Raw genomic sequence first — 25,766 nt, forward strand, 5'->3', positions numbered from 1 at the left:
AAAAATACAATACCCCCAACATTCAAACCCACCACCCACACAACCAACCCTACTCTAAAACCCACCCAATTCCCCCGTAATAAAACCAAACACTACCCCCTTGAAGATCACCCTACCTTGAGCCGTCTTCACCCAGCCGGGCACAAGTGGACATCCAGAGGGGCAGAAGTCTTCATCCAATCCGGCCAGAAGAGGTCCTCCAAGCAGCAGAAGTCTTCATCCAGGTGGCATCTTCTATCTTCTTCCATCTGGAGCGGAGCGGGTCCATCTTGAAGACATCCGACACGGAGCATCCTCTTCCATCCGACGGCGACTGAAGAATGAAGGTTCCTTTAAGTGACGTCATCCAAGATGGCGTCCCTTCAATTCCAATTGGCTGATAGAATCCTATCAGCCAATCGGAATTAAGGTAGGAAAAATCCTATGGATTGATCTTGCATTCTATTGGCTGTTCTAATCAGTCAATAGAATGCAAGCTCAATCCTATTGGCTGATTTGATCCACCAATAGGATTGAACTTCAATCCTATTGGCTGATTGTATCAGCCAATAGGATTTTTCCTACCTTAATTCCGATTGGCTGATAGGATTCTATCAGCCAATTGGAATTGAAGGGACGCCATCTTGGATGACGTCACTTAAAGGAACCTTCATTCTTCAGTCACAGTCGGATGAAAGAGAATGCTCCGCGTCGGATGTCTTCAAGATGGACGGACCTGCTCCGCTCCGGATGGAAGAAGATAGAAGATGCCGCCTGGCTTCTGCCCCTCTGGACGTCCACTTGTGGCTGGCTGGGTGAAGACGGCTCAAGGTAGGGTGATCTTCAAGGGGGTAGTGTTAGGTTTTTTTAAGGGGGGATTGGGTGGGTTTTAGAGTAGGGTTGGGTGTGTGGGTGGTGGGTTTTAATGTTGGGGGGGTACTGTATTTTTTTACAGGTAAAAGGGCTGATTACTTTGGGGCAATGCCCCGCAAAAGGGGGGCTTTTTAAATTTTATTAGGGGGATTAGAGTAGGTGTAATTAGTTTTAAAAAAAATGTAATTCTTTTTTTATTTTCTGTAATTTAGTGGGGGTTTTTGTACTTTAGTTTATTTTATTTAATTGTAGTTAATTGTAGGTAATTTATTTAATTTATTTAATGATAGTGTAGTCTTAGGTGCAATTGTAATTTAGGTTAGGATTTATTTTACAGGTAAATTGGTACTTATTTTAACTAGGAAGTTAATAACTATTTAATAACTATTGTACCTAGTTAAAATAAATACAAAGTTGCCTGTAAAATAAAAATAAATAAATCCTAAAACAGCTACATTGTAACTATTAGTTGTATTGTAGCTAGGTTAGGGTTTATTTTATCGGTAAGTATTTAGTTTAAAATAGGATTCATTTAATTAATAGTAGTACATTTATTTAGTTTTATTAAAATTATATTTAAGATAGGGGGGGTTAGGGTTAGGGTTAGACATAGGTTTAGGGGTTAATAAATGTAATATAGTAGCAGCAACGTTGGGGGTGGCAGATTAGGGGTTAATAAATGTAGGTAGGTGTCGGCAATGTTAGGGACGGCAGATTAGGGGTTAATAAATTTATTAAATTTTAGTTAAGTGTTTATGATGTGGGGGGGGCTCGGTTTAGGGGTTAATAGGTAGTTTATGGGTGTTAGTATACTTTTTAGCACTTTAGTTAAGAGATTTATGTTCCGGCGTTAGCCCATAAAAATCTTAACTACTGACTTTTAAATGCGGTAGGAGTCTTGCCAGGAGAGGGTCTACCGCTCACTTTTTCAGGCAATCGTAATACCGGCGTTAGGAAAATCCCATTAAAAAGATAGGATATGCAATTGATGTAAGGGGATTTGCGATAAGCTAAAATCACGGAAAAAAAGTGAGCGGTAGACCCTCTCCGGCCTGACTCGTAATACCAGCAGGCGTTAAAAAGCAGCATTGGGACCCCTCAACGCTGCTTTTTAAGGCTAACGCAAGACTCGTAATCTAGCCGATAGGAATTTAAAGTATAAAATAAATTAACATTGAATAAAAATGATATTGTATATTTCCCCAGACACTGTAACAGCTGGGGCTGTAAAACTACAATTTAAAGGGGTGATTAATGGATGCAATTTGGGTTGTGGGGTGCCTAAATAACAACAATCTGTCACTAATATAATTTAATTCTGAAAAATATATTGGGGGAATGAGTATCCCATTAATCCCATTTGAGAAAAATTGGGCATGTGCATTCTACTGACTAAACGAGAAATAGAGCTGGTCTAAAAAATTTACAGGGCTGCATTTTATTCCCAGTCCGGCCCTGATCATCCTATAATATAAAAGGCCAAGTGTGTTTGTCCGAAGCTGTCATGCGCAGTAGAGAGAGCACAAGGACAAACACACCTGGTCTTACCTGACATGCTGTTTGCGACTGTTGGGTGAAAGTGGGCGTGGCTGGCCGGGAGTATGGGCATGGTCGTGTGTGACCGGGTATGGTCAGGTGTGGCAGGTGTGACAGGGGTGTGGTCGGGCGAGAGAGAGAGGAGAGAAATAGAAAGAGAGGGGGAGAGACAAAAAGAGATAGCGAAGAGCTAAAGAGAGAGGGAAGAGCAGAAGAGAGGGGGGAGAGAGAGCAAAATAGAGGGGAAAGAGCAAAAGAGAGGGGGAAAGAGCAAAATAGAGGGAAGATAGAGAAAAAGAGAGAGGGGGTGAGAGAGAGAGAAAGAGAGGGGGAGAGAGAAAATAAGAGTGGGAGAGAGAGAGCAAAAGAGAGGGGAAGAGAGAGCAATAGAGAGGGGAAGAGAGGGAGCAAAACTGAAGGATGGAGGGAAAGAGCAAAAGAGAGGGATGAGAGAGAGAGCAAAAAAAAGGGAGAGAGACAGAGCAAAAAAAGAGGGGGGAGAGAGAGAGCACAAAAGAGAGGGGGAGAGAGCGCAAAAGAGATGGGGAGAGAGAGAGCACAAAAGAGAGGGGGAAAGAGAGTGCAAAAGAGAGGGGGGAGGGCAAAAAGAGAGGGGGGAGAAAGAGCGCAAAAGAGAGGGGAGAGAGCGCAAAAGAGAGGGGGAGAGAGAGAGCACAAAAGAGAGGGGAGAGAGAGCACAAAATAGAGAAGAAGAAGAGAGCACAATAGAGGGGGAGAGAGCGCAAAAGAGAGAGAGAACACAAAAGAGAGGGAGGAGAGAGAGAGAGTGTAAAAGAGAGGAGGAAGAGAGAGCACAAAAGAGAGGGGGGAGAGAGCAAAAGAAAAGAGGAGAGAGAGAGGGGGGGGGAGTGGGGGAAGAGAGAGAAAAAGAGAGGGGGAGAGAGAGCAAAAGAGAGGGGAGAGAGAGCAAAAGAGAGGGGGAGAGAGAGCAAAAGAGAGGGGGAGAGAGAGAGCAAAAGAGAGGGATGGAGAGAGAGCAAAATAAAGGGGAGGGAGACAGAGCAAAAGAGAGGGGGTAGAGAAGGAGAGAGAGAGGAAAAGAGAGGGGGAAAGACAAAAAGAGATAGCGAAGAGCTAAAGAGAGAGGGAAGAGCAGAAGAGAGGGGGGAGAGAGAGCAAAATAGAGGGGAAAGAGTAAAAGAGAGGGGGAAAGAGCAAAATAGAGGGAAGATAGAGAAAAAGAGAGGGGGGCGAGAGAGAGAGAAAAAAAGAGGGGGAGAGAGAAAATAAGAGTGGGGGAGAGAGAGCAAAAGAGAGGGGAAGAGAGAGCAATAGAGAGGGGAAGAGAGGGAGCAAAAGTGAAGGATGGAGGGAAAGAGCAAAAGAGAGGGGGAGAGAGCGCAAAAGAGATGGGGAGAGAGAGAGCACAAAAGAGAGGGGGAAAGAGAGTGCAAAAGAGAGGGGGGAGGGCAAAAAGAGAGGGGGGAGAAAGAGCGCAAAAGAGAGGGGAGAGAGCGCAAAAGAGAGGGGGAGAGAGAGAGCACAAAAGAGAGGGGAGAGAGAGCACAAAATAGAGAGGAAGAAGAGAGCACAATAGAGGGGGAGAGAGCGCAAAAGAGAGAGAGAACACAAAAGAGAGGGGGGAGAGAGAGCGTAAAAGAGAGGAGGAAGAGAGAGCGCAAAAGAGAGGGGGGAGAGAGCAAAAGAAAAGAGGAGAGAGAGAGAGGGGGGAGAGTGGGGGAAGAGAGAGAAAAAGAGAGGGGGAGAGAGAGCAAAAGAGAGGGGAGAGAGAGCAAAAGAGAGGGGGGAGAGAGAGCAAAAGAGAGGGGGAGAGAGAGAGCAAAAGAGAGGGATGGAGAGAGAGCAAAAGAAAGGGGAGGGAGAAAGAACAAAAGAGAGGGGGTAGAGAAGGGGAGAGAGAGGAAAAGAGAGGGGGAAAGACAAAAAGAGATAGCGAAGAGCTAAAGAGAGAGGGAAGAGCAGAAGAGAGGGGGGGAGAGAGAGCAAAATAGAGGGGAAAGAGTAAAAGAGAGGGGGAAAGAGCAAAATAGAGGGAAGATAGAGAAAAAGAGAGGGGGGCGAGAGAGAGAGAAAAAGAGAGGGGGAGAGAGAAAATAAGAGTGGGGGAGAGAGAGCAAAAGAGAGGGGAAGATAGAGCAATAGAGAGGGGAAGAGAGGGAGCAAAAGTGAAGGATGGAGGGAAAGAGCAAAAGAGAGGGATGAGAGGGAGCAAAAAAAAGGAAGAGAGACAGAGCAAAAAAGAGGGGGGAGAGAGAGAGCGCAAAAGAGAGGGGGAGAGAGAGTGCAAAAGAGAGGGGGAGAGAGTGCAAAAGAGATGGGGAGAGAGAGAGCACAAAAGAGATGTGGAGAGAGAGTGCAAAAGAGAGGGGGGAAGTGCAAAAAGAGAGGGGGGAGAAAGAGCGCAAAAGAGAGGGGAGAGAGTGCAAAAGAGAGGGGGAGAGAGAGCACAAAAGAGAGGGGAGAGAGAGCACAACATAGAGAGGAAGAAGAGAGCACAATAGAGGGGGGAGAGAGCGCAAAAGAGAGAGAGAACGCAAAAGAGAGGGGTGAGAGAGAGCGTAAAAGAGAGGAGGAAGAGAGAGCACAAAAGAGAGGTGGGAGAGAGCAAAAGAAGAGAGGGGAGAGAGAGGGGGGAGAGTGGGGGAAGAGAGAGAAAAAGAGAGGGGGAGAGAGAGCAAAAGAGAGGGGGAGAGAGAGCAAAAGAGAGGGGGGAGAGAGAGCAAAAGAGAGGGAGAGAGAGAGAGCAAAAGACAGGGATGGAGAGAGAAAGCAAAAAAAAGGGGAGGGAGACAGAGCAAAAAAGAGGGGGTAGAGAGGGGGAGAGAGAGCAAAAGAGAGGGGGAGAGAGAGAGCAAAATAGAGGGATGGAGAGAAAGAGCAAAAGTGAGGGATGAGAGAGAGAGCAAAAAAAGGGGAGAGTGACAGAGCAAAAGAGAGAGGGGGAGAGAGAGCGCAAAAGAGAGGGGGGATAAAGAGTGCACAAGAGAGGGGAAGAGAGAGAGCACAAAAGAGAGGGGAGAGAGCGCAAAAGAGAGGGGGGAGAGAGAGCGCAAAAAAAGAGGGGGGAGAGAAAGTGCAAAAGAGAGGAGAGAGAGAGAGTGCAAAAGAGAGGGGAGAGAGTGCAAAAGAGAGAGGGAGAGAGAGAGTGCAAAAGAGAGGGGGAGAGGGAGAGCACAAAAGAGAGGGGGAGAGAGAGCACAAAAGAGAGTGGGAGAAAGAACGCGCAAAAGAGGGGGCAGAGAGAGTGTAAAAGAGAGGGGGAGAGAGAGCGCAAAAGAGAGAAGAAAGAGTGCAAAAGAGAGGGGGAGAGAAAGAGAGAGGGCAAAAGAGAGGGGAAGAGAGAGAGCACAAAAAAGAAGGGAGAGAGAGAGCGCAAAAGAGAGGGGGAGAGAGAGCGCAAAAGAGGGGGAGAGAGAGCACAAAAGAGAGAGAGAATGCAAAAGAGAGGGGTAGAGAGAGCGTAAAAGAGAGGGGAAAGAGAGAGCGCAAAAGAGAGGGGGAGAGAGAGCAAAAGAGAGGGGGGAGAGATACCAAAAGAGAGAAGAGAGAAGGAGCAAAAGAGAGGGGGAGAGAGAGCAAAAGAAGAGAGGGGGAGAGAGGGGGGATAGTGGGGGAGAGAGTGCAAAAGAGAGGGGGGAGAGAGAGCAATAGAGAGGGGAAGAGAGAGAGCAAAAGAGAGGGATGGAGAGAGAGCAAAAGAGAGGGGAAAGAGCAAAAGAGAGGGGGAAGAGAGAGCAAAGGAGAGGGGAAAGAGAAAGCAAAAGAGAGGGGGGAGAGAAAGCAATAGAGAGAGGGAGAGAGAGCAAAAGAGAGGGGGAGAGAGAGTAAAAGAGAGGGATGGAGAGAGAGAGCAAAAGAGAGGGGATAGAGACAGAGCAAAAGAGAGGGAGGAGAGAGGGGGAGAGAGAGAGCAAAAGAGAGAGATGGAGAGAAAGAGCAAAAGAGAGGGGGGAGAGAGAGAGAGCAAAAGAGAGGGGGAGAGAGAGAGCGCAAAAGAGAGGGGGATAGAGAGTGCAAAAGAGAGGGGGAGAGAGTGCAAAAGAGAGGGGGAAGAGAGAGCGCAAAAAAAGAGGGGGGGAGAGAGAGTGCAAAAGAGAGGAGAGAGAGAGAGCACAAAAGAGAGGGGAAAGAGAGAGTGCAAAAGAGAGGGAGAGAGAGAGTGCAAATGAGAGGGGGAGAGAGAGCACAAAAGAGAGTGGGAGAGAGAACACGCAAAAGAGGGGGGAGAGAGATAGCACAAAAGAGAGAGAATGCAAAAGAGAGAAGGGAGAGAGAGAGCATAAAAGAGAGGGGGAAGAGAGAGCGCAAAAGAGAGGGGGAGAGAGAGAGCGCAAAAGAAAGGGGGAGAGAGAGCACGCAAAAAAGAGGGGCGAGAGAGAGTGCAAAAGAGAGGGGGAGAGAGAGAGTGCAAAAGAGGGGGAGAGAGAGCGCAAAAGAGAGAGAGAACGCAAAAGAGAGGGGGGAGAGAGAGCGTAAAAGAAAGGGGGAAGAGAGAGTGCAAAAGAGAGGGGGGAGAGAAAGCAAAAGAGAGGGGAGAGAGGGAGCAAAAGAGAGGGGGAGAGAGAGCAAAAGAAGAGAGGGGGAGAGAGAGGGGGATAGTGGGGGAAGAGAGAGCAAAAGAGAGGGGGGAGAGAGAGCAATAAAGAGGGGAAGAGAGAGAGCAAAAGAGAGGGATGGAGAGAGAGCAAAAGAGAGGGGGAAGAGACAGAGCAAAAGAGAGGGGGGAGAGAGGGGGAGAGAGAGAGCAAAAGAGAAGGATGGAGAGAAAGAGCAAAAGAGAGGGGGAGAGAGAGCGCAAAAGAGAGAAGGGGGAGAGAGAGAGAGCAAAAGAGAGGGGGGAGAGAGAGAGTGCAAAAGAGAGGGGGAAGAGAAAGCGCAAAAGAGAGAGGGGAGAGAGAGTGCAAAAGAGAGGGGGGGAGAGAGAAAAAGAGAGGGGGAGAGAGAGCAAAAGAGAGGGGGAGAGAGAGCAATAGAGAGGGGGAGAGAGAGAGCAAAAGAGATGGATGGAGAAAGAGCAAAAGAGAGGGGAGAGAGACAGAGCAAAAGAGAGGGGGAGAGAGAGAGCAAAAGAGAAGGATGGAGAGAAAGAGCAAAAGAGGGGGGAGAGAGAGCGCAAAAGAGAGGGGGGAGAGAGAGAGAGAGAGAGAGAGAGAGCAAAAGAGAGGGAGGAGAGAGAGTGCAAAAGAGAGGGGGAAGAGAAAGCACAAAAGAGAGAGGGGAGAGAGAGAGAGCAAAAGAGAGGGGGAGAGAGAGCGCAAAAAAAGAGAGGGGAGAAAGAGAGCAAAGAGAGGGGACAGAGGGAGCAAAAGAGAGGGGGGAGAGAGAGCAAAAGAAGAGAGGGGGAGAGAGAGGGGGATAGTGGGGGGAGAGAGTGCAAAAGAGAGGGGGAAGAGAAAGCGCAAAAGAGAGAGGGGAGAGAGAGAGAGCAAAAGAGAGGGGGACAGAGAGCGTGAAAAAGAGAGGGGAGAAAGAGAGCAAAGAGAGGGGACAGAGGGAGCAAAAGAGAGGGGGGAGAGAGAGGGGGAGAGAGAGGGGGATAGTGGGGGGAGAGAGAGCAAAAGAGGGGGGAGAGAGAGCAATAAAGAGGGGGAGAGAGCAAAAGAGAGGGGGAGAGAGAGCAAAAGAGAGGGGGAGAGAGAGCAAAAGAGAGGGGGAGAGAGAGCAATAGAGAGGGGGGAGAGAGAGCAAAATAGAGGGATGTAGAGAGAGCAAAAGAGAGTGGAGAGAGACAGAGCAAAAGAGAGGGGGGAGAGAGGGGGAGAGAGAGAGCAAAAGAGAGGGATGGAGAGAGAGAGCAAAAGATAGGGGGGAGAGAGAGAGAATGCAAAAGAGAGGGGGAAGAGAAAGCGCAAAAGAGAGGGGGGAGAGAGAGTGCAAAAGAGAGGGGGGAGAGAGAGAGCACAAAAGAGCGGGGAGAAAGAGAGCGCAAAAGAGAAGGGGAGAGAGAGAGCAAAAGAGAGAGATGGTGAGAAAGAGCAAAAGAGAGGGATGAGAGAGAGAGAGCAAAAAAGGGAAGAGAGACAGAGCAAAAGAGAGGGGAGAGAGAGAGCGCAAAAAGAGAGGGGGAGAGAGAGAGCAAAAGAGAGAGGGGAGAGAGAGCACAAAAGAGAGGGGGAAGAGAGAGCGCAAAAGTGAGGGGGGAGAGAGAGTGCAAAAGAGAGGTGGGAGAGAGAGTGCAAAAGAGAGGGGGAGAGAGAGAGCGCAAAAGAGAGCCAGAGAGAGAGAGCGCAAAAGAGAGGGGGAGAGAGAGCAAAAGAGAGGGGGAGAGAGAGAGTGCAAAAGAGAGGGGGGAGAGAGAGCGCAAAAGAGAGGGGAGAGAGAGCGCAAAAGAGAGGGGAGAGAGAGCGCAAAAGAGAGGGGGAGAGAGAGCGTACAAAAGATTAGAAGAGGGAGAGAGCAAAAGAGAGAGAGAGCGCAAAAGAGAGGGGGAAGAGAGAGCGCAAAGGAGAGGGGGAGAAAGAACAAAAGAGAGAGGGGAGAGAAAGCAAAAGAGTGGGGGAGAGAGAGCAATAGAGAGGGGGAGAGAGAGAGCAAAATAGAGGGATGTAGAGAGAGCAAAAGAGAGTGGAGAGAGACAGAGCAAAAGAGAGGGGGAGAGAGGGGGAGAGAGAGAGCAAAAGAGAGGGATGGAGAGAAAGAGCAAAAGAGAGGAGGAGAGAGAGCGCAAAAGAGAGGGGGGAGAGAGAGAGAGCAAAAGAGAGGGGGGAGAGAGAGAGAATGCAAAAGAGAGGGGGAAGAGAAAGCGCAAAAGAGAGGGGGGAGAAAGAGTGCAAAAGAGAGGGGGGAGAGAGAGAGAGCACAAAAGAGTGGGGAGAAAGAGAGCGCAAAAGAGAGGGGGAGAGAGAGAGCAAAAGAGAGAGTTGGTGAGAAAGAGCAAAAGAGAGGGATGAGAGAGAGAGCAAAAAAGGGGAGAGAGACAGAGCAAAAGAGAGGGGGAGAGAGAGAGCGCAAAAAGAGAGGGGGAGAGAGAGAGAGCAATAGAGAGGGGGGAGAGAGAGCACAAAAGAGAGGGGGAAGAGAGAGCGCAAAAGAGAGCCAGAGAGAGAGAGCGCAAAAGAGAAGGGGAGAGAGAGAGAGCAAAGGAGAGGGGGGAGAGAGAGAGTGCAAAAGAGAGGGGGGAGAGAGAGCGCAAAAGAAAGGGGAGAGAGAGCACAAAAGAGAGGGGGAGAGAGAGCGTACAAAAGATTAGAAGAGGGAGAGAGCAAAAAAGAGAGCGCAAAAGAGAGGGGGAAGAGAGAGCGCAAAGGAGAGGGGAGAGAGAGCAAAAGAGAGGGGGGAGAGAAAGCAAAAGAGAGGGGGGAGAGAAAGAAAAAGATAGGGGGAAAGAGGTAGCAAAAGAGAGGGGGAGAGAGAGAGCAAAAGAGAGGTGGAGCGAGATAGAGCTCAAAAGAGAGGGGAAGAGAGCGCAAAAGAGAGGGGGAGAGAGCACAAAAGAGAAGGGGAGAGAGAGCAAAAGAGAGGGGGGTGAGAGAGAGCAAAAGAGAGTGGGGAGAGAGAGAGCAAAAGAGAGGTGGAGCGAGAGAGAGCACAAAAGAAAGGGGTAGAGAGCGCAAACGAAAGGGGGAGAGAGCCCAAAAGAGAGGGGGAGAGAACACAAAAGAGAGGGGGATAGAGAGAGCAAGGGATGGGACCGCTGTATTGAAAAAATTGCCTGTGTAAATGGGCTTTAGTTATAATATTTCATATTTAAATACAACATTCAATATAAAATATACTCCATGCCTGAAGCTAAAAAGTCAATGCAGTCAGTTTTACATTAAAATTACTCATTACATTGACACACTACGAAATTAACAGAAAATGAATGTTGCAAACTGTGCATTGATTCTTATTTGTTGATAGGAATAACTCACACAATTTTATTGATTGACATGAATAAGCATGCACAAACCCAACAACAAAATGAAGCAATTGAAAGTTTGTTTGTTTGTTTCTATATATTTAATGTATATTTAACTTTGTTTTGCAGAAAATTCCTTTTACATATCAGCTTGGAGCAGGATTTATTCCTCACACTTTAGTAACAGTTATTGCACATGTGCCACCAAATGCCAAACGGTAAATGACACTAACATTCATCTTTATATGTCTTGCTCATAAATTATCTATAAATGATAGTCATAACCAACACTGTTATCTTAATATACTTTTTACCTCTGTGATTATCTTGTATATAAGCCTCTGCAGACTGCCCCCTTATTTCAGTTCTTTTAAAAGACTTGAATTTTAGCCAATCAGTGCTGACTCATAAATAACTCCACAAGAGTGAGCACAATGTAATTGGTATGGCACACATGAAGTAGCGCTGTCTAGCTGTGAAAAACTGTCAAAATGCAATGAGATAAGAGGCAGTCTTTAAGGGTTTTGAAAGTAGCATATGAGCCTACCAAGGTTTAGCTTTCTACAGCCAATACCAGGAGAACAAAGCAAATTTGATGATAAAAGTAAATTGAAATTTAAAATTGCATGCCCTATCTAAATAATGAAAGTTTAATTTTAACTAGACTGTCTATTTAATAGGCTACACTGGCACCAATGTAATAAAGATACAAACCGCTAGATTTAGAGTTCTGCTTTAGCCGTCAAAACCAGCGTTAGGGGCTCCTAACTAGTGATGTCCCGAACTGTTCGCCCGCGAACGGTTCACAGCGAACATAGCTTGTTTGCGTTTGTTGGCGAACACATGGCAATGTTCGATCTGCCCCTATGTGTCATCATTGAGGAAACTTTGACCCTGTATGTCACAGCCGTCTGACACATTAGAGCCAATCAACATCAGACACTCCCTCACAGACCCTCCCAGCTACTCGGAATCTGCCATTTTAGACTCATAACGATCTTGCTATCTTAATGAGAGGACGTGTTGTGTTTTTGCTCCTGACATTAATAGGAAAAACATAGCTTGGCTAGTGTATTTAGTGTCCACTACAGTCCAGAAGGACTCCACTCATCTCTGCTGCAAGCACAGCACCCCAAAAAGCCTATTTAGGGCTATATTTCGTGCGGTTTATTTTTTTTTCGTATTTTTTTTATTAGCATTTGCCTGGCTTTCAGCCTGTGTGTTTAAGGCTCACAGCATATGCTGTGATTACTGCCACCACTGATATCTCCCTAACAACATTAGTTTAAATTTAACTAACCAAAAATTTTAATTATTTTGCTAGTGTAATTTTTTTTCATTTTCTATCAGGCCTGTGACACACAGCATATACTCTGGTTCATTGCTCTGTGCCAGCCACCAGTGTTAATATCCGTTTATAACATTATTTTAAATTTAATTTTTTTTTTTTAAATCATTTTTCTAGTGTAATCTAATTACATTTTCAATCAGGCCTGTGTCTGTCAGGCTCACTCAGCATTAATATACCTAATTTTTTTTTCAGTCTTTTGGTTAATTGGTCTGTGCCAGGCAGCCACCACTCATATCTTCTTCACCTTAATTTAAATATAAAAAAAAAAAGTTTAAATTTGTTTGCTAGTGTAATCTAATATAATTTTCTATCCGGCCTGTGTGTTTTGCTGACATACAGAGCCTACTGTGTTTACTTGCTGCCCTCCCTAGTCTATGATCCACGACTCATATGTGTTTAACCTTTTTTTAATTTCCCCCCCAAAAAAATAATTTAAATTATTTTTCTAGTGTAATCTAATAGTATTTTCTATCAGGCGTGTGTGTATCTAACTTACAGAGCCTACTGTTTTTAATAGCTGCCCTTCCAAGGCTATCAGCCACGACTCATATGTATGTGCTTAACCTTTTTCTTTAAATTCCCCAAAAAAAAGTCTTTAAATCATTATGCTAGTGTAATCTAATTTTATTTTCTATCAGGCCTGTGTCTAACTGTCTATCTGACTTACACAGCATACTGTTGTTAATTGCTGCCCTACGTAGCAGCCAGCCAGTGCAACCACTCATATGTGCATTGCACTTCTTAACATAATTTTAATATTAACCCCTTAATGACCGGAACATTTTTCAATTTTCTTACCCTTAATGACAATGGCTATTGTTACATTTCTGTGGTGTTTGTGTTCAGCTGTAATTTTCCTCTTACTCATTTACTGTACCCACACATATTATATGCAGTTTTTCTCGCCATTAAATGGACTTTCTAAATATACCATTATTTTCATTATATCTTATAGTTTACTATAAAACATTTTATAAAATATGAGGAAAAAATGGAAAAAACACACCTTTTCTAACTTTGACCCCCAAAATCTGTTACACATCTACAACCACTAAAAAACACCCATGCTAAATAGTTTCTAAATTTTGTCCTGAGTTTAGAAATACCCAATGTTTATTACATGTTCTTTGCTTTTTTTGTAAGTTATAAGGCCATAAATACAAGTAGCACTTTGCTATTTCTAAACCACTTTTTTTTTCAAAATTAGCGCTAGTTACATTGGAACACTGATATCTGTCAGGAATACCTGAATATCCATTGACATGTACAGGGAGTGCAGAATTATTAGGCAAGTTGTATTTTTGAGGATTAATTTTATTATTGAACAATAACCATGTTCTCAATGAACCCAAAAAACTCATTAATATCAAAGGTGAATAGTTTTGGAAGTAGTTTTTAATTTGTTTTTAGTTATAGCTATTTTAGGGGGATATCTGTGTGTGCAGGTGACTATTACTGTGCATAATTATTAGGCAACTTAACAAAAAACAAATATATACCCATTTCAATTATTTATTTTTACCAGTGAAACCAATATAACATCTCAACATTCACAAATATACATTTCTGACATTCAAAAACAAAAAAAAACAAAAAAATCAGTGACCAATATAGCCACCTTTCTTTGCAAGGACACTCAAAAGCCTGCCATCCATGGATTCTGTCAGTGTTTTGATCTGTTCACCATCAACATTGCGTGCAGCAGCAACCACAGCCTCCCAGACACTGTTCAGAGAGGTGTACTGTTTTCCCTCCTTGTAAATCTCACATTTGATGATGGACCACAGGTTCTCAATGGGGTTCAGATCAGGTGAACAAGGAGGCCATGTCATTAGATTTTCTTCTTTTATACCCTTTCTTGCTAGCCACGCTGTGGAGTACTTGGACGCGTGTGATGGAGCATTGTCATGCATGAAAATCATGTTTTTCTTGAAGGATGCAGACTTCTTCCTGTACCACTGCTTGAAGAAGGTGTCTTCCAGAAACTGGCAGTAGGACTGGGAGTTGAGCTTGACTCCATCCTCAACCCGAAAAGGCCCCACAAGCTCATCTTTGATGATACCAGCCCAAACCAGTACTCCACCTCCACCTTGCTGGCGTCTGAGTCGGACTGGAGCTCTCTGCCCTTTACCAATCCAGCCACGGGCCCATCCATCTGGCCCATCAAGACTCACTCTCATTTCATCAGTCCATAAAACCTTAGAAAAATCAGTCTTGAGATATTTCTTGGCCCAGTCTTGACGTTTCAGCTTGTGTGTCTTGTTCAGTGGTGGTCGTCTTTCAGCCTTTCTTACCTTGGCCATGTCTCTGAGTATTGCACACCTTGTGCTTTTGGGCACTCCAGTGATGTTGCAGCTCTGAAATATGGCCAAACTGGTGGCAAGTGGCATCTTGGCAGCTGCACGCTTGACTTTTTTCAGTTCATGGGCAGTTATTTTGCGCCTTGGTTTTTCCACACGCTTCTTGCGACCCTGTTGACTATTTTGAATGAAACGCTTGATTGTTCGATGATCACGCTTCAGAAGCTTTGCAATTTTAAGAGTGCTGCATCCCTCTGCAATATATCTCACTATTTTTGACTTTTCTGAGCCTGTCAAGTCCTTCTTTTGACCCATTTTGCCAAAGGAAAGGAAGTTGCCTAATAATTATGCACACCTGATATAGGGTGTTGATGTCATTAGACCACACCCCTTCTCATTACAGAGATGCACATCACCTAATATGCTTAATTGGTAGTAGGCTTTCGAGCCTATACAGCTTGGAGTAAGACAACATGCATAAAGAGGATGATGTGGTCAAAATACTCATTTGCCTAATAATTCTGCACTCCCTGTATATATTTTTTTTTAGAAGACATCCCAAAGTATTGATCTAGGCCCATTTTGGTATATTTCATGCCACCGTTTCACCTCCAAATGCGATCAAATAAAAAAAAATGTTCACTTTTTCACACATTTTGTCACAAACTTTAGGTTTCCCACTGAAATTATTTACAAACATCTTCTGCAATTATGGCACAAATGGTTGTAAATGCTTCTCTGGGATCGCCTTTGTTCAGAAACAGCAGACTTATATGGCTTTGGGGTTGCTTTTTGGTAATTAGAAGGCCGCTAAATGCCGCTGCGCACCACATGTGTTTTATGCCCAGCAGTGAAGGGGTTAATTAGGGAGCATGTAGGGAGCTTGTAGGGTTAATTTTAGCTTTAGTTTAGTGTAGTAGACAACTCCAAGTATTGATCTAGGCCAATTTTGGTATATTTCATGCCACCATTTCACCGCCAAATGCGAGCAAATAAAAAAAACCTTTAAATTTTTCACAATTTTAGGTTTCTCACTGAAATTATTTACAAACAGTTTGTGCAATTATGGCACAAATGGTTGTAAAAGCTTCTCTGGGATCCCCTTTGTTCAGAAATAGCAGACATATATGGCTTTGGCGTTGCTTTTTGTTAATTAGAAGGCCGCTAAATGCTGCTGCGCACAACATGTGAATTATGTTAATTAGGTAGCTTGTAGGGCGCTGGCAGGGTTAATTTTAGCTTTAGTGTAGAGATCAGCCTCCCACCTGACACATCCCACCCCCTGATCCCTCCCAAACAGCTCTCTTCCCTCCCCCACCCCACAAATGTCCCCGCCATCTTAAGTACTGGCAGAAAGTCTGCCAGTACTAAATAAAAGGAGTTTTTTTTTATTTTATTTTTTAAAAAAATGTATTCTGCTGTAATGGAGCCCTGCCTTAGCCCCCAACCTTCCTGATCCCCCACCAAACAGCTCTATAACCCTCCCTGCTACTTAATTGCCGCCATCTTGGATACTGGCAGCTGTCTGCCAGTATCCAATTTGCCTCCAAAAATATTTATAAACTTTTGCCCCCAAAAATATTTATAAACTTTTCTGTAGTGTAGCAGCCCCCCCTCAATACCCCCAACCCCCCCCCCCCAGATCCTTTTATATATATATATTTTTTTTAATGTTTTGAACTTTTTATTTTTTTCCATTGGTGTCAGTGGCTAATATGCGCGCGCGCCCCCACGTGCACACGCGCGCGCCCCCACGTGCACACGAGCGCCCGCACGCTGCCGCCTCCTTGCTTCCCTTCCCCCCGGAACACAGCACCATTGTTACCGGTGCAGAGAGGGCCACAGAGTGGCTCTCTCTGCATCGGAGGCTTGTTAAAAGGTATTGCAGGATGCCTCCATATCGAGGCATCACTGCAATACCCTGAGAGCTGCTGGAAGCGAATGCGATCGCTTCCAGCACTCTCTTAAACAAATGACGTACCAGGTACGTCCATTGTCACTAACTGCTAGTTTTTGCAGGACGTACCTGGTACGTCAGTTGTCATTAAGGGGTTAAAATCTAAAATTTTAAAATATTTTGCTAGTGTAATCTAACTTAATTTTCTATCAGGCCTGTGTTTTTGTCACTTACACAGCATACTGTGTTAAATTGCTGCCCTACCTACCATCCAGTGTGTGTGCCAGGCCAAACTAGCCAATTAGTGGCACCAATCATAATTCTTGTAACAGTATCAAAAAAATTAAAATTCATAATTTTTTGGACTGCAAATATTCAGTCTACTAGTGCCATTGAATTGCAGTTTCCTCCTGCCTGGCAGCCTGTGTGCCAAGCACAAACTAGCCAATTAGTGCGACCAATCCTAGTTGTTGTAAAAGTATTGTTAATCTTTAAATTCCAAATTGATCGCTTGTGATTCCTCAGTTTGCTCGTGTTGAATTGCACGTTCCTCCTGCCTGCCAGTGTGTTTTCCAGGCCCAACTAGCCAATTAGTGGAACCAATCATAATTCTTGTAACAGTATATAAAAAAATAAAAAATAAATATTCAGTTTCCTAGTGCCATTGAATTGCATTTACCTAGCGTAACACTTGGAGTTTGCTCTGTCACTGTTATGCGGCCGTAACCCTTACACTACCTGATAGATACGACATCATAACTGATGTTTTAAAGCACGTTATTGCAAACAATTTGGGAATGTTAGTTGATTTAGGCCCTTTATGGGTTAAAAGCAGACTGCATTAACTATGTAATTTTACATGGGAGTTTTGCCAGGGATCCCGCTCCAGCATGCCACAGTCCAGGTGTTAGTACCCTTGAAACAACTTTTCCATCACTATTGTGGCCAGAAAGAGTCCTTGTAGGTTTTAAAGTTCGCCTGCCTATTGAAGTCAAATTTTAGGTTCGCGACATCACTACTAACGCTGCTTTTGGCCGCCCGCTGGTATTTAGAGTCAGTCAGGAAAGGGTCTAACGCTCACTTACCAGCCGCGACTTTTCCATACAGCAGATCCCCCTACGCCAATTGCGTAGCTTATCTTTTCAATGGGATATTTCTAATGCTGGTATTTAGAGTCTTGGCTGAAGTGAGCATTAGAACTCTAACGACAAGACTCCAGCCGCAGAAAAAAGCCAGGATTTAAGAGCTTTCTGGGCTAACGCCGGTTCATAAAGCTCTTAACTACTGTGCTCTAAAGTACACTAACACCCATAAACTACCTATGTACCCCTAAACCGATGCCCCCCCCACATCGCCGCCACTCTATTAATTTTTTTTTAACCCCTAATCTGCCGACCGCACACCGCCGCAACCTACGTTATCCCTATGTACACCTAATCTGCTGCCCCTAATACTGCCGACCCCTATATTATATTTATTAACCCCTAATCTGCCGCCCCCAACGTCGCCGCCACCTACCTACCTCACCGCTACTATAATAAAGTTATTAACCCCTAATCCACCTCACTCCCGCCTCAATAACCCTATAATAAATAGTATTAACCCCTAATCTGCCCTCCCTAACATCTGCGACACTTAACTTCAAGTATTAACCCCTAATCTGCCGACCGGACCTCACCGCTACTCTATTAAATTTATTAACCCCTAAAGCTAAGTCTAACCCTAACACTAACACCCCCCTAAGTTAAATATAATTTTTATCTAACGAAATAAATGAACTCTTATTAAATAAATTATTCCTATTTAAGCTAAATACTTACCTGTAAAATAAACCCTAATATATCTACAATATAAATTATAATTATATTGTAGCTATTTTAGGATTAATATTTATTTTACAGGCAACTTTGTATTTATTTTAACCAGGTACAATAGCTATTAAATAGTTAATAACTATTTAATAGCTACCTAGTTAAAATAATTACAAAATTACCTGTAAAATAAATCCTAACCTAAGTTACAATTAAACCTAACACTACACTATCAATAAATTAATTAAATAAAATACCTACAATTATCTACAATTAAACCTAACACTACACTATCAATAAATTAATTACATACTGTGACAGACCCTTCTGTCAGGACTGAAGGAGTTAACTGTGTTTAGCTTTAAGAAACTATTTTCTAAACACAAGTTGCTGGCTCCAACCATAATTTAGTTAGTGATAAGAATTCCATTGTTTGATCACCCTCAGAGAGAAAACGCCTAAGTGATAAGAAGAGCCAAGAGTGTCTTGTGGTTGAAGTGTTTAAGTAATATAATCCTATTGTATCATGTCAAAGGGCTTGTTCCCTCCATGTAATGTACAACAGTCTTTCAACCCCCATCTGGGGGGGGGGGGTCAGACCTGCATAAATACTAGGCATAGCCTTTAATAAATGACATTCTGTTTAAACCTGAAAACTGGCTGGTTTGTGAATTGCTGATTCCCTATGCAGGACGTTGTTCCCTGGTATTAACCCTTGGTATCCTGTTGGTACCGTAACAATTGGTGGCAAGCGACGGAATGAACCTAATCGCCCAGAAGAGCAGCTACACAAGCCAGTAACCTCAGGAAGAGGGGGATTATTACAATACTGACTAAGATGGAAAAGAGAAAAGTAAATTTTGCAGCTTTTAAAAACTTCCTGGAAACAGAAGGAGAGATTGATGGGTACCTTGCGGATTTTGAGAGGCAATGTGCACTACACAAGGTACCCGCAGAGGACTGGGTCACGATATTATCTGGAAAATTATCCGGCCGGGCCAGTGAGGCTTTTCGGGCCATTCCAGATGAGGAAGTCTGGGATTATAATACTATAAAAGAGGCTCTGCTCTCCAGGTATGCGGTTACACCGGAGGCATACCGGAGGCGGTTCAGAGAAACTGTTAAATTAGCTGGAGATTCCTACCTTGAGTGGGCATGTAAGGTGCACCGCACAGCAGCTCACTGGATAGCGGGGTGCCAAGCCATATCTGGGGAAGAGATGCTGCAGCTATTCCTGTTGGAACATTGCTTCGACAAGTTACCCGCAGGAGTTCGAGAGTGGGTTCGGGACCGTAAACCCTCCACCCTGCAGGAAGCGGCTCGCTTGGCAGATGAGTATATGGATGCCCGCAAACTGGACACTGCTACCACTAAGCCCCCTGCTAGAGTGGAGTACAGACCCCAGTCACCCCAACAGCTGCCAGTTACCAAACCCCGGCGCACCGCTATACCACACGGCCTCCGGCCACGAACTACCCTCAGAGAGCCCTGTTCAATTTGCGGTGCTACTCACAACCTATTCGGTGCTTTAGATGTAAGCAACTAGGGCACAAAAGACCAGAGTGTCCCCTAAACGCAGCGAACAAAGCGCAGTCCTGGAGAAGACCCGCCGGCGGAATCCCACGTAATCCTCAGGCTGCGGCCCGCTACGTAGAGGCGCAAGAATGCTGGAGCATCCTACATGAGGCAGACCTTGTGCAAGCTGCCCACCAGAATAACCGGCAACTGGTTAAAGTGAATGGGAAGAAGGTCAGTGGTCTACGGGATACTGGTGCTACCATGACCTTGCTTCAAAAGAACTTGGTGTCTGAGAAACAGTACACTGGAGACACTGTGGCTGTGAGGGTAGCAGGGGGCGATGTGTTCAGCCTACCTGTTGCCAGGGTACATTTGGATTGGGGAGTGGGCGCTAGACCTGTGAATGTGGGGGTCAAGAAGGACTTACCTGCTGATGTTCTTCTTGGAAATAACTTGGCCCCCCTTGTTTCTGCCTAAGCTCCTATGGGTCCCGCTGATGTTAACCCTGTGACTACCCATGCCCAGATCCGTGCAGCAGAGACTGACCCACCTGCTGCTAAGCCCCAGGACGCTGAGCTCAGTAAATCTCTATCCGCTATTGATATGTGGAGGTCCCGTTACAATGCGCTGATGAAGGAGAAGAGGAGCGCAGAGGAAAAAGCACGTTTAGAACGTGAATCTCTGCTAGACAAGCTGTACCGACAGACTGCAGAAAACACCAGCTTGAGAGTGGGACATGAAACCTTAAAGACAAACTTAGCGACACTTGAGGAGAAGCTGACGCTGGCTCATAGTGAGGTGCAGCAACTCAAGGGCACCCTATAAAGAGCAGGTACAGAAAACTCGTAAAGAAGCTGATGGGATTTTGAAGGACTGTTTGGCCCTGGTCTGGGCACTGAGGAATTTGAACCCTTGTTTGTATGGACAGGAATTCTCTCTCATAACGGGAATACAGATGGATTGTCCCAGCAAACTGACATGCCTACCACCTCCTAGTCCGGTCATCCCCAGGTTGACCCGCAAAAGGGTTTAGCTTTAAGAAACTATTTTCTAAACACAAGTTGCTGGCTCCAACCATAATTTAGTTAGTGATAAGAATTCCATTGTTTGATCACCCTCAGAGAGAAAACGCCTAAGTGATAAGAAGAGCCAAGAGTGTCTTGTGGTTGAAGTGTTTAAGTAATATAATCCTATTGTATCATGTCAAAGGGCTTGTTCCCTCCATGTAATGTACAACAGTCTTTCAACCCCCATCTGGGGGAGGGGGGTCAGACCTGCATAAATACTAGGCATAGCCTTTAATAAATGACATTCTGTTTAAACCTGAAAACTGGCTGGTTTGTGAATTGCTGATTCCCTATGCAGGACGTTGTTCCCTGGTATTAACCCTTGGTATCCTGTTGGTACTGTAACACATACAAATACCTACAATTAAATACAATTAAATAAACTAACTAAAGTACAAAAAATAAAAAAGAACTAAGTTACAAAAAATAAAAAAATAATTTACAAACATTAGAAAAATATTACAACAATTTTAAGCTAATTACACCTACTCTAAGCCCCCTGATAAAATAACAAAGCCCCCCAAAATAAAAAAATGCCCTACCCTATTCTAAAATACAAATAGAAAAGCTCTTTTACCTTACCAGCCCTTAAAAGGGCCTTTTGCGGGGCATGCCCCAAAGAATTCTGCTCTTTTGCCTGTAAAAAAAACATACAATACCCCCCAACATTACAACCCACCACCCACATACCCCTAATCTAACCCTAAACCCCCTTAAATAAACCTAACACTAAGCCCCTGAAGATCTCCCTACCTTATCTTTACCACGCCGGTATCACCGATTTGTCCAGAGGAGGCTCCGAAGTCTTCATCCAAGCCCAAGCGGGGGCTGAAGAGATCCATCATCGGGCTGAAGAGATCCATCATCCGGCTGAAGAGGTCCATTATCGGGCTGAAGAGATCCATCATCCGGCTGAAGAGGTCCATCATCGGGCTGAAGAGATCCATCATCCGGCTGAAGAGGTCCATCATCGGGCTGAAGTCTTCTATCAAGCGGCATCTTCAATCTTCTTTCTTCCGGATCTATCTTCATCCCGCCGACGTGGAACATCAATCCTGGCCGACGACATCCCGACGAATGACGGTTCCTTTAAATGACGTCATCCAAGATGGAGTCCCTCGAATTCCGATTGGCTGATAGGATTCTATCAGCCAATCGGAATTAAGGTAGGAAAATTCTGATTGGATGATGGAATCAGCCAATCAGATTCAAGTTCAATCCGTTTGGCTGATCCATTCAGCCAATCAGATTGAGCTTGCATTCTATTGGCTGATCAGAACAGCCAATAGAATGCGAGCTCAATCTGATTGGCTGATTCCATCAGCCAATCAGAATTTTCCTACCTTAATTCCGATTGGCTGGTAGAATCCTATTAGCCAATCGGAATTCGAGGGACGCCATCTTGGATGACGTCATTTAAAGGAACCGTCATTCGTCGGGAAGTCGTCGGCCAGGATGGACGTTCCATGTCGGCGGGATGAAGATGGATCCGGAAGAAAGAAGATTGAAGATGCCGCTTGATAGAAGACTTCAGCCCGATGATAGACCTCTTCAGCCGGATGATGGATCTCTTCAGCCAGTTGATGGATCTCTTCAGCCCGATGATGGACCTCTTCAGCCGGATGATGGATCTCTTCAGCCCGATGATGGACCTGTTCAGCCGGATGATGGATCTCTTCAGCCCGATGATGGATCTCTTCAGCCCCCGCTTGGGCTTGGATGAAGACTTCGGAGCCTCCTCTGGACAGATCGGTGATACCCGGCGTGGTGAAGATAAGGTAGGAAGATCTTAAGGGGCTTAGTGTTAGGTTTATTTAACGGCGGTTTGGGTTAGATTAGGGGTATGTGGGTGGTGGGTTGTAATGTTGGGGGGTATTGTATGTTTTTTTTTACAGGCAAAAGAGCAGAATTCTTTGGGGCATGCCCCGCAAAAGGCCCTTTTAAGGGCTGGTAAGGTAAAAGAGCTTTTCTATTTGTATTTTAGAATAGGGTAGGGCATTTTTTATTTTGGGGGGCTTGTTATTTTATTAAGGGGCTTAGAGTAGGTGTAATTAGCTTAAAATTGTTGTAATAATTTTCTAATGTTTGTAAATTATTTTTTTATTTTTTGTAACTTAGTTCTTTTTTTATTTTTTGTACTTTAATTAGTGTATTTATTTGTATTTATTTGTAGGTATTTGTATGTAATTTATTTATTGATAGTGTAGTGTTAGGTTTAATTGTAGATAATTGTAGGTATTTTATTTAATTAATTTATTGATAGTGTAGTGTTAGGTTTAATTGTAGCTTAGGTTAGGATTTATTTTACAGGTAATTTTGTAATTATTTTAACTAGGTAGCTATTAAATAGTTATTAACTATGTAATAGCTATTGTACCTGGTTAAAATAAATACAAAGTTGCCTGTAAAATAAATATTAATCCTAAAATAGCTACAATATATTATAATTTATATTGTAGCTATATTAGGGTTTATTTTACAGGTAAGTATTTAGCTTTAAATAGGAATAAGTTATTTAATAAGAGTTAATTTATTACGTTAGATAAAAATTATATTTAACTTAGGGGGGTGTTAGTGTTAGGGTTAGACTTAGCTTTAGGGGTTAATAAATTTAATAGAGTAGCGGTGAGGTCCGGTCGGCAGATTAGGGGTTAATACTTGAAGTTAGGTGTCGCAGATGTTAGGGAGGGCAGATTAGGGGTTAATACTATTTATTATAGGGTTATTGAGGCGGGAGTGAAGCGGATTAGGGGTTAATAACTTTATTATAGTAGCGGTGAGGTCCGGTCGGCAGATTAGGTCCAGTCGGCAGATTAGGGGTTAATAAGTGTAGGTAGGTGGCGGCGACGTTAGGGGCGGCAGATTAGGGGTTAATAAATATAATATAGGGGTCGGCGGTGTTAGGGGAGCAGATTAGGGGTACATAGGTATAATGTAGGTTGCGGCGGTGTATGGAGCGGCAGATTAGGGGTTAATATTAACTTAATAATAAAATGCAGGGGTCAGCGATAGCAGGAGCGACAGATTAGGGGTTAATAAGTGTAAGGTTAGGGGTGTTTAGACTCGGGGTACATGTTAGGGTGTTAGGTGCAGACTTAGGAAGTGTTTCCCCATAGAAAACAATGGGGCTGCGTTAGGAGCTGAACGCTGCTTTTTTGCAGGTGTTAGGTTTTGTTTCAGCTCAAACTGCCCCATTGTTTCCTATGGGGGAATCGTGCACAAGCATGTTTTTGAAGCTGGCCGCGTCCGTAAGCACCGCTGGTATTTAGAGTTGCAGTGGCGGTAAATTATGCTCTACGCTCCCTTTTTGGAGCCTAACGCAGCCCTTCTGTGAACTCTAAATACCAGCGGTATTTAAAAGGTGTGGGGGAAAAAATACACGCATAGCTAAAGCACCCCTTTGGCCGCAGAACTCTAAATCTAGCGGAAAGGTAATAGAAGCTGGGGTCAAAAACTCATTGTTGGCAAGGTGACTGACAAGCTATTTGGTACTGGAATCCCAGTACTGAGAGTTGTAGTTATGGTTTAGTTAATAAAAACATAAATTATGCTTACCTGATCATTTTCTTTTCTTCAGATGGAAAGAGTCCACAGCTGCATTCATTACTTTTGGGAAATAAGAGCCTGGCCACCAGGAGGAGGCAAAAACACTCCAGTCAAAGACTTAAATACTCCTCCCACTTCCCTCATCCCCTAGACATTCTGCCGAGGAAGTAGAAGAAATACCAGGGTGAAAATGTGCCAGAAGAAATAACAGAATCCCCCCAGAAAAAAGCGGGCAGGGAGCTGTGGACTCTTTCCATCTGAAGAAAATTATGAGGTAAGCATAATTTATGTTTTTCTTCATAAATGGAAAGAGTCCACAGCTGTATTCATTACTTTTGGGAAAACAATACCCAAGCTATAAAGGACAATGAATGCACAAGCGGGAGGGTACAAAAGGTGGCCATTCTGAGGGCACCAGGCCTGAAAAAAACCTTACCCAACAAAAAAACAGCTTTGTCCGAAGCCGAGAAAATTTGGAAAAGAAAAAAAGGCCCCCAAGTACACTGACCCACAGATAGCTTACAAGCCTTGCTATAGACCGCAGAAAGAACACAGCTGAGCCAGCACGCCTCCAGGAGACACCGTCGCTCAGAAGGGGATCAGCAAACAAAAACTCTCAAAAAGCGAAACATATGGGGGAATAACAATGATTCCCCGAAACCCCAAAAAAGGGTATAACAATTTTTGAAAAAGGAAAACACCAAGAACCAAGCCAAACTCATATAGACCGAAGCCAGATGTGAGATCAAGGGGAGGCAACGCCCACACCCCAGATGTACAGAAACCACAAGGTTAAAACCAGGAATCCGACACAGAGAAGAAGTTCTCCACAAGATGGTGTAACCACACCCTAAAGAAAACTGGAGACAGAGTCCTCAAGGAACTCAAAATATCAAGGTCTTCAGAAACCGATATACGTGCAGCAAACCCAGAAAGCAAGCCCCTGGGTCAACACTAGACACTACAGTCATACCAGGATGACTTCAGTAGTAAACTACTTGCAGGCAAGTAAGAGCAGCAGAGGATAGGTCACAAACCCTACCACCAACTGAAGAACATCCACTAAGCAGTGGCCCAGCTCAGGATTAACCAAAAATCTGCCAGCCCTACTCCCTATCTTGAACATAGAGAAGCACAGAAACCTTTAAAAAGGCTCACTGTAATACAAGGTCCCAAAGGCAAACATAGAATATTTGTAAAAATCAGCCAACACACCAATAAAGTGCAAATGGTTGTGACTGATTTCAAACTGCAACCTTCCGCTTGCTATGCAGTAAAGAACCCACAGGCCTCTACAGCAGGCTGTCAGGTCTGAAGGACGGGGAACAGAAAAACCCCAAACACCAGACCCCAAAAGGGAACAGAAAAATATGGACTCAGACACCCAACGGAACTAAGAAGCCCCAGCACAACACTCCATGACAGTCTCAAACATGGAGACATCATCACCCCAGAGGAAACAGAACCCCAGAGAATGGAGGCTCTCCTCTAGAAAATAAAAAACTCCAGTTACAACAACCTGCACACAGGACAGGGCAACCAACCTCCAGAGAGAGGAATCCCCACCCCCCATAAGGAGGACAAATGACCCCCCGGAAGGGGAGAGTATGCACGGAACAGCACACAAGCTCATAAGACATGAAGCCATAGGCTGAGGAGACAATTTGAAATGAAATCATCTAGACGTCATAGATGAACATTGAGGAACTCCCCAAATAGGAAGTAGAGCACACTTCAGACAAGGGCACAGAAATCCTAGCCAAGCTGTCACAGATACCAGGCTGCAAGGGTTAAACCCCTACCCCCTATAACCCTCCCCCTGTTGTTAGCTAGTCTAGGTGTGAAGTGTTTTTCTGTTATTGTATGAGTCATCCATTGTCCTTTTGTAAGTCAGGATGTGATTAGAATCTGTTTAACTAACCATTGTCTGATGTTTGTCGCATTGTATAATATTTGTTTCTATTTGTGTAGTAACTACCCCCATCTGTTGGAAATGTATAAAAGCTGTGTTTTCTGTGCAATAAACCCCTACCCCCTATAACCTTCCCCCTGTTGTTAGCTAGTCT

The 25,766-nt window shown here is 44.4% G+C and overlaps 1 protein-coding gene across 1 annotated transcript in view; it reads left to right on the plus strand.

The window, feature by feature from the left end:
- Positions 1–25,766, plus strand: part of LOC128636427 (galectin-9-like) — a 52,974-nt gene that overhangs the window by 16,759 nt on the left and 10,449 nt on the right. Inside the window, exon 3 of the mRNA XM_053689443.1 lies at positions 10,340–10,428. Within this exon, the coding sequence (XP_053545418.1) occupies positions 10,340–10,428 (89 nt within the window). The remainder of the gene's footprint in view (positions 1–10,339; positions 10,429–25,766) is intronic.

This window comes from Bombina bombina, chromosome 1 (assembly GCF_027579735.1).
Source record: "Bombina bombina isolate aBomBom1 chromosome 1, aBomBom1.pri, whole genome shotgun sequence".
Taxonomy (NCBI): domain Eukaryota; kingdom Metazoa; phylum Chordata; class Amphibia; order Anura; family Bombinatoridae; genus Bombina; species Bombina bombina.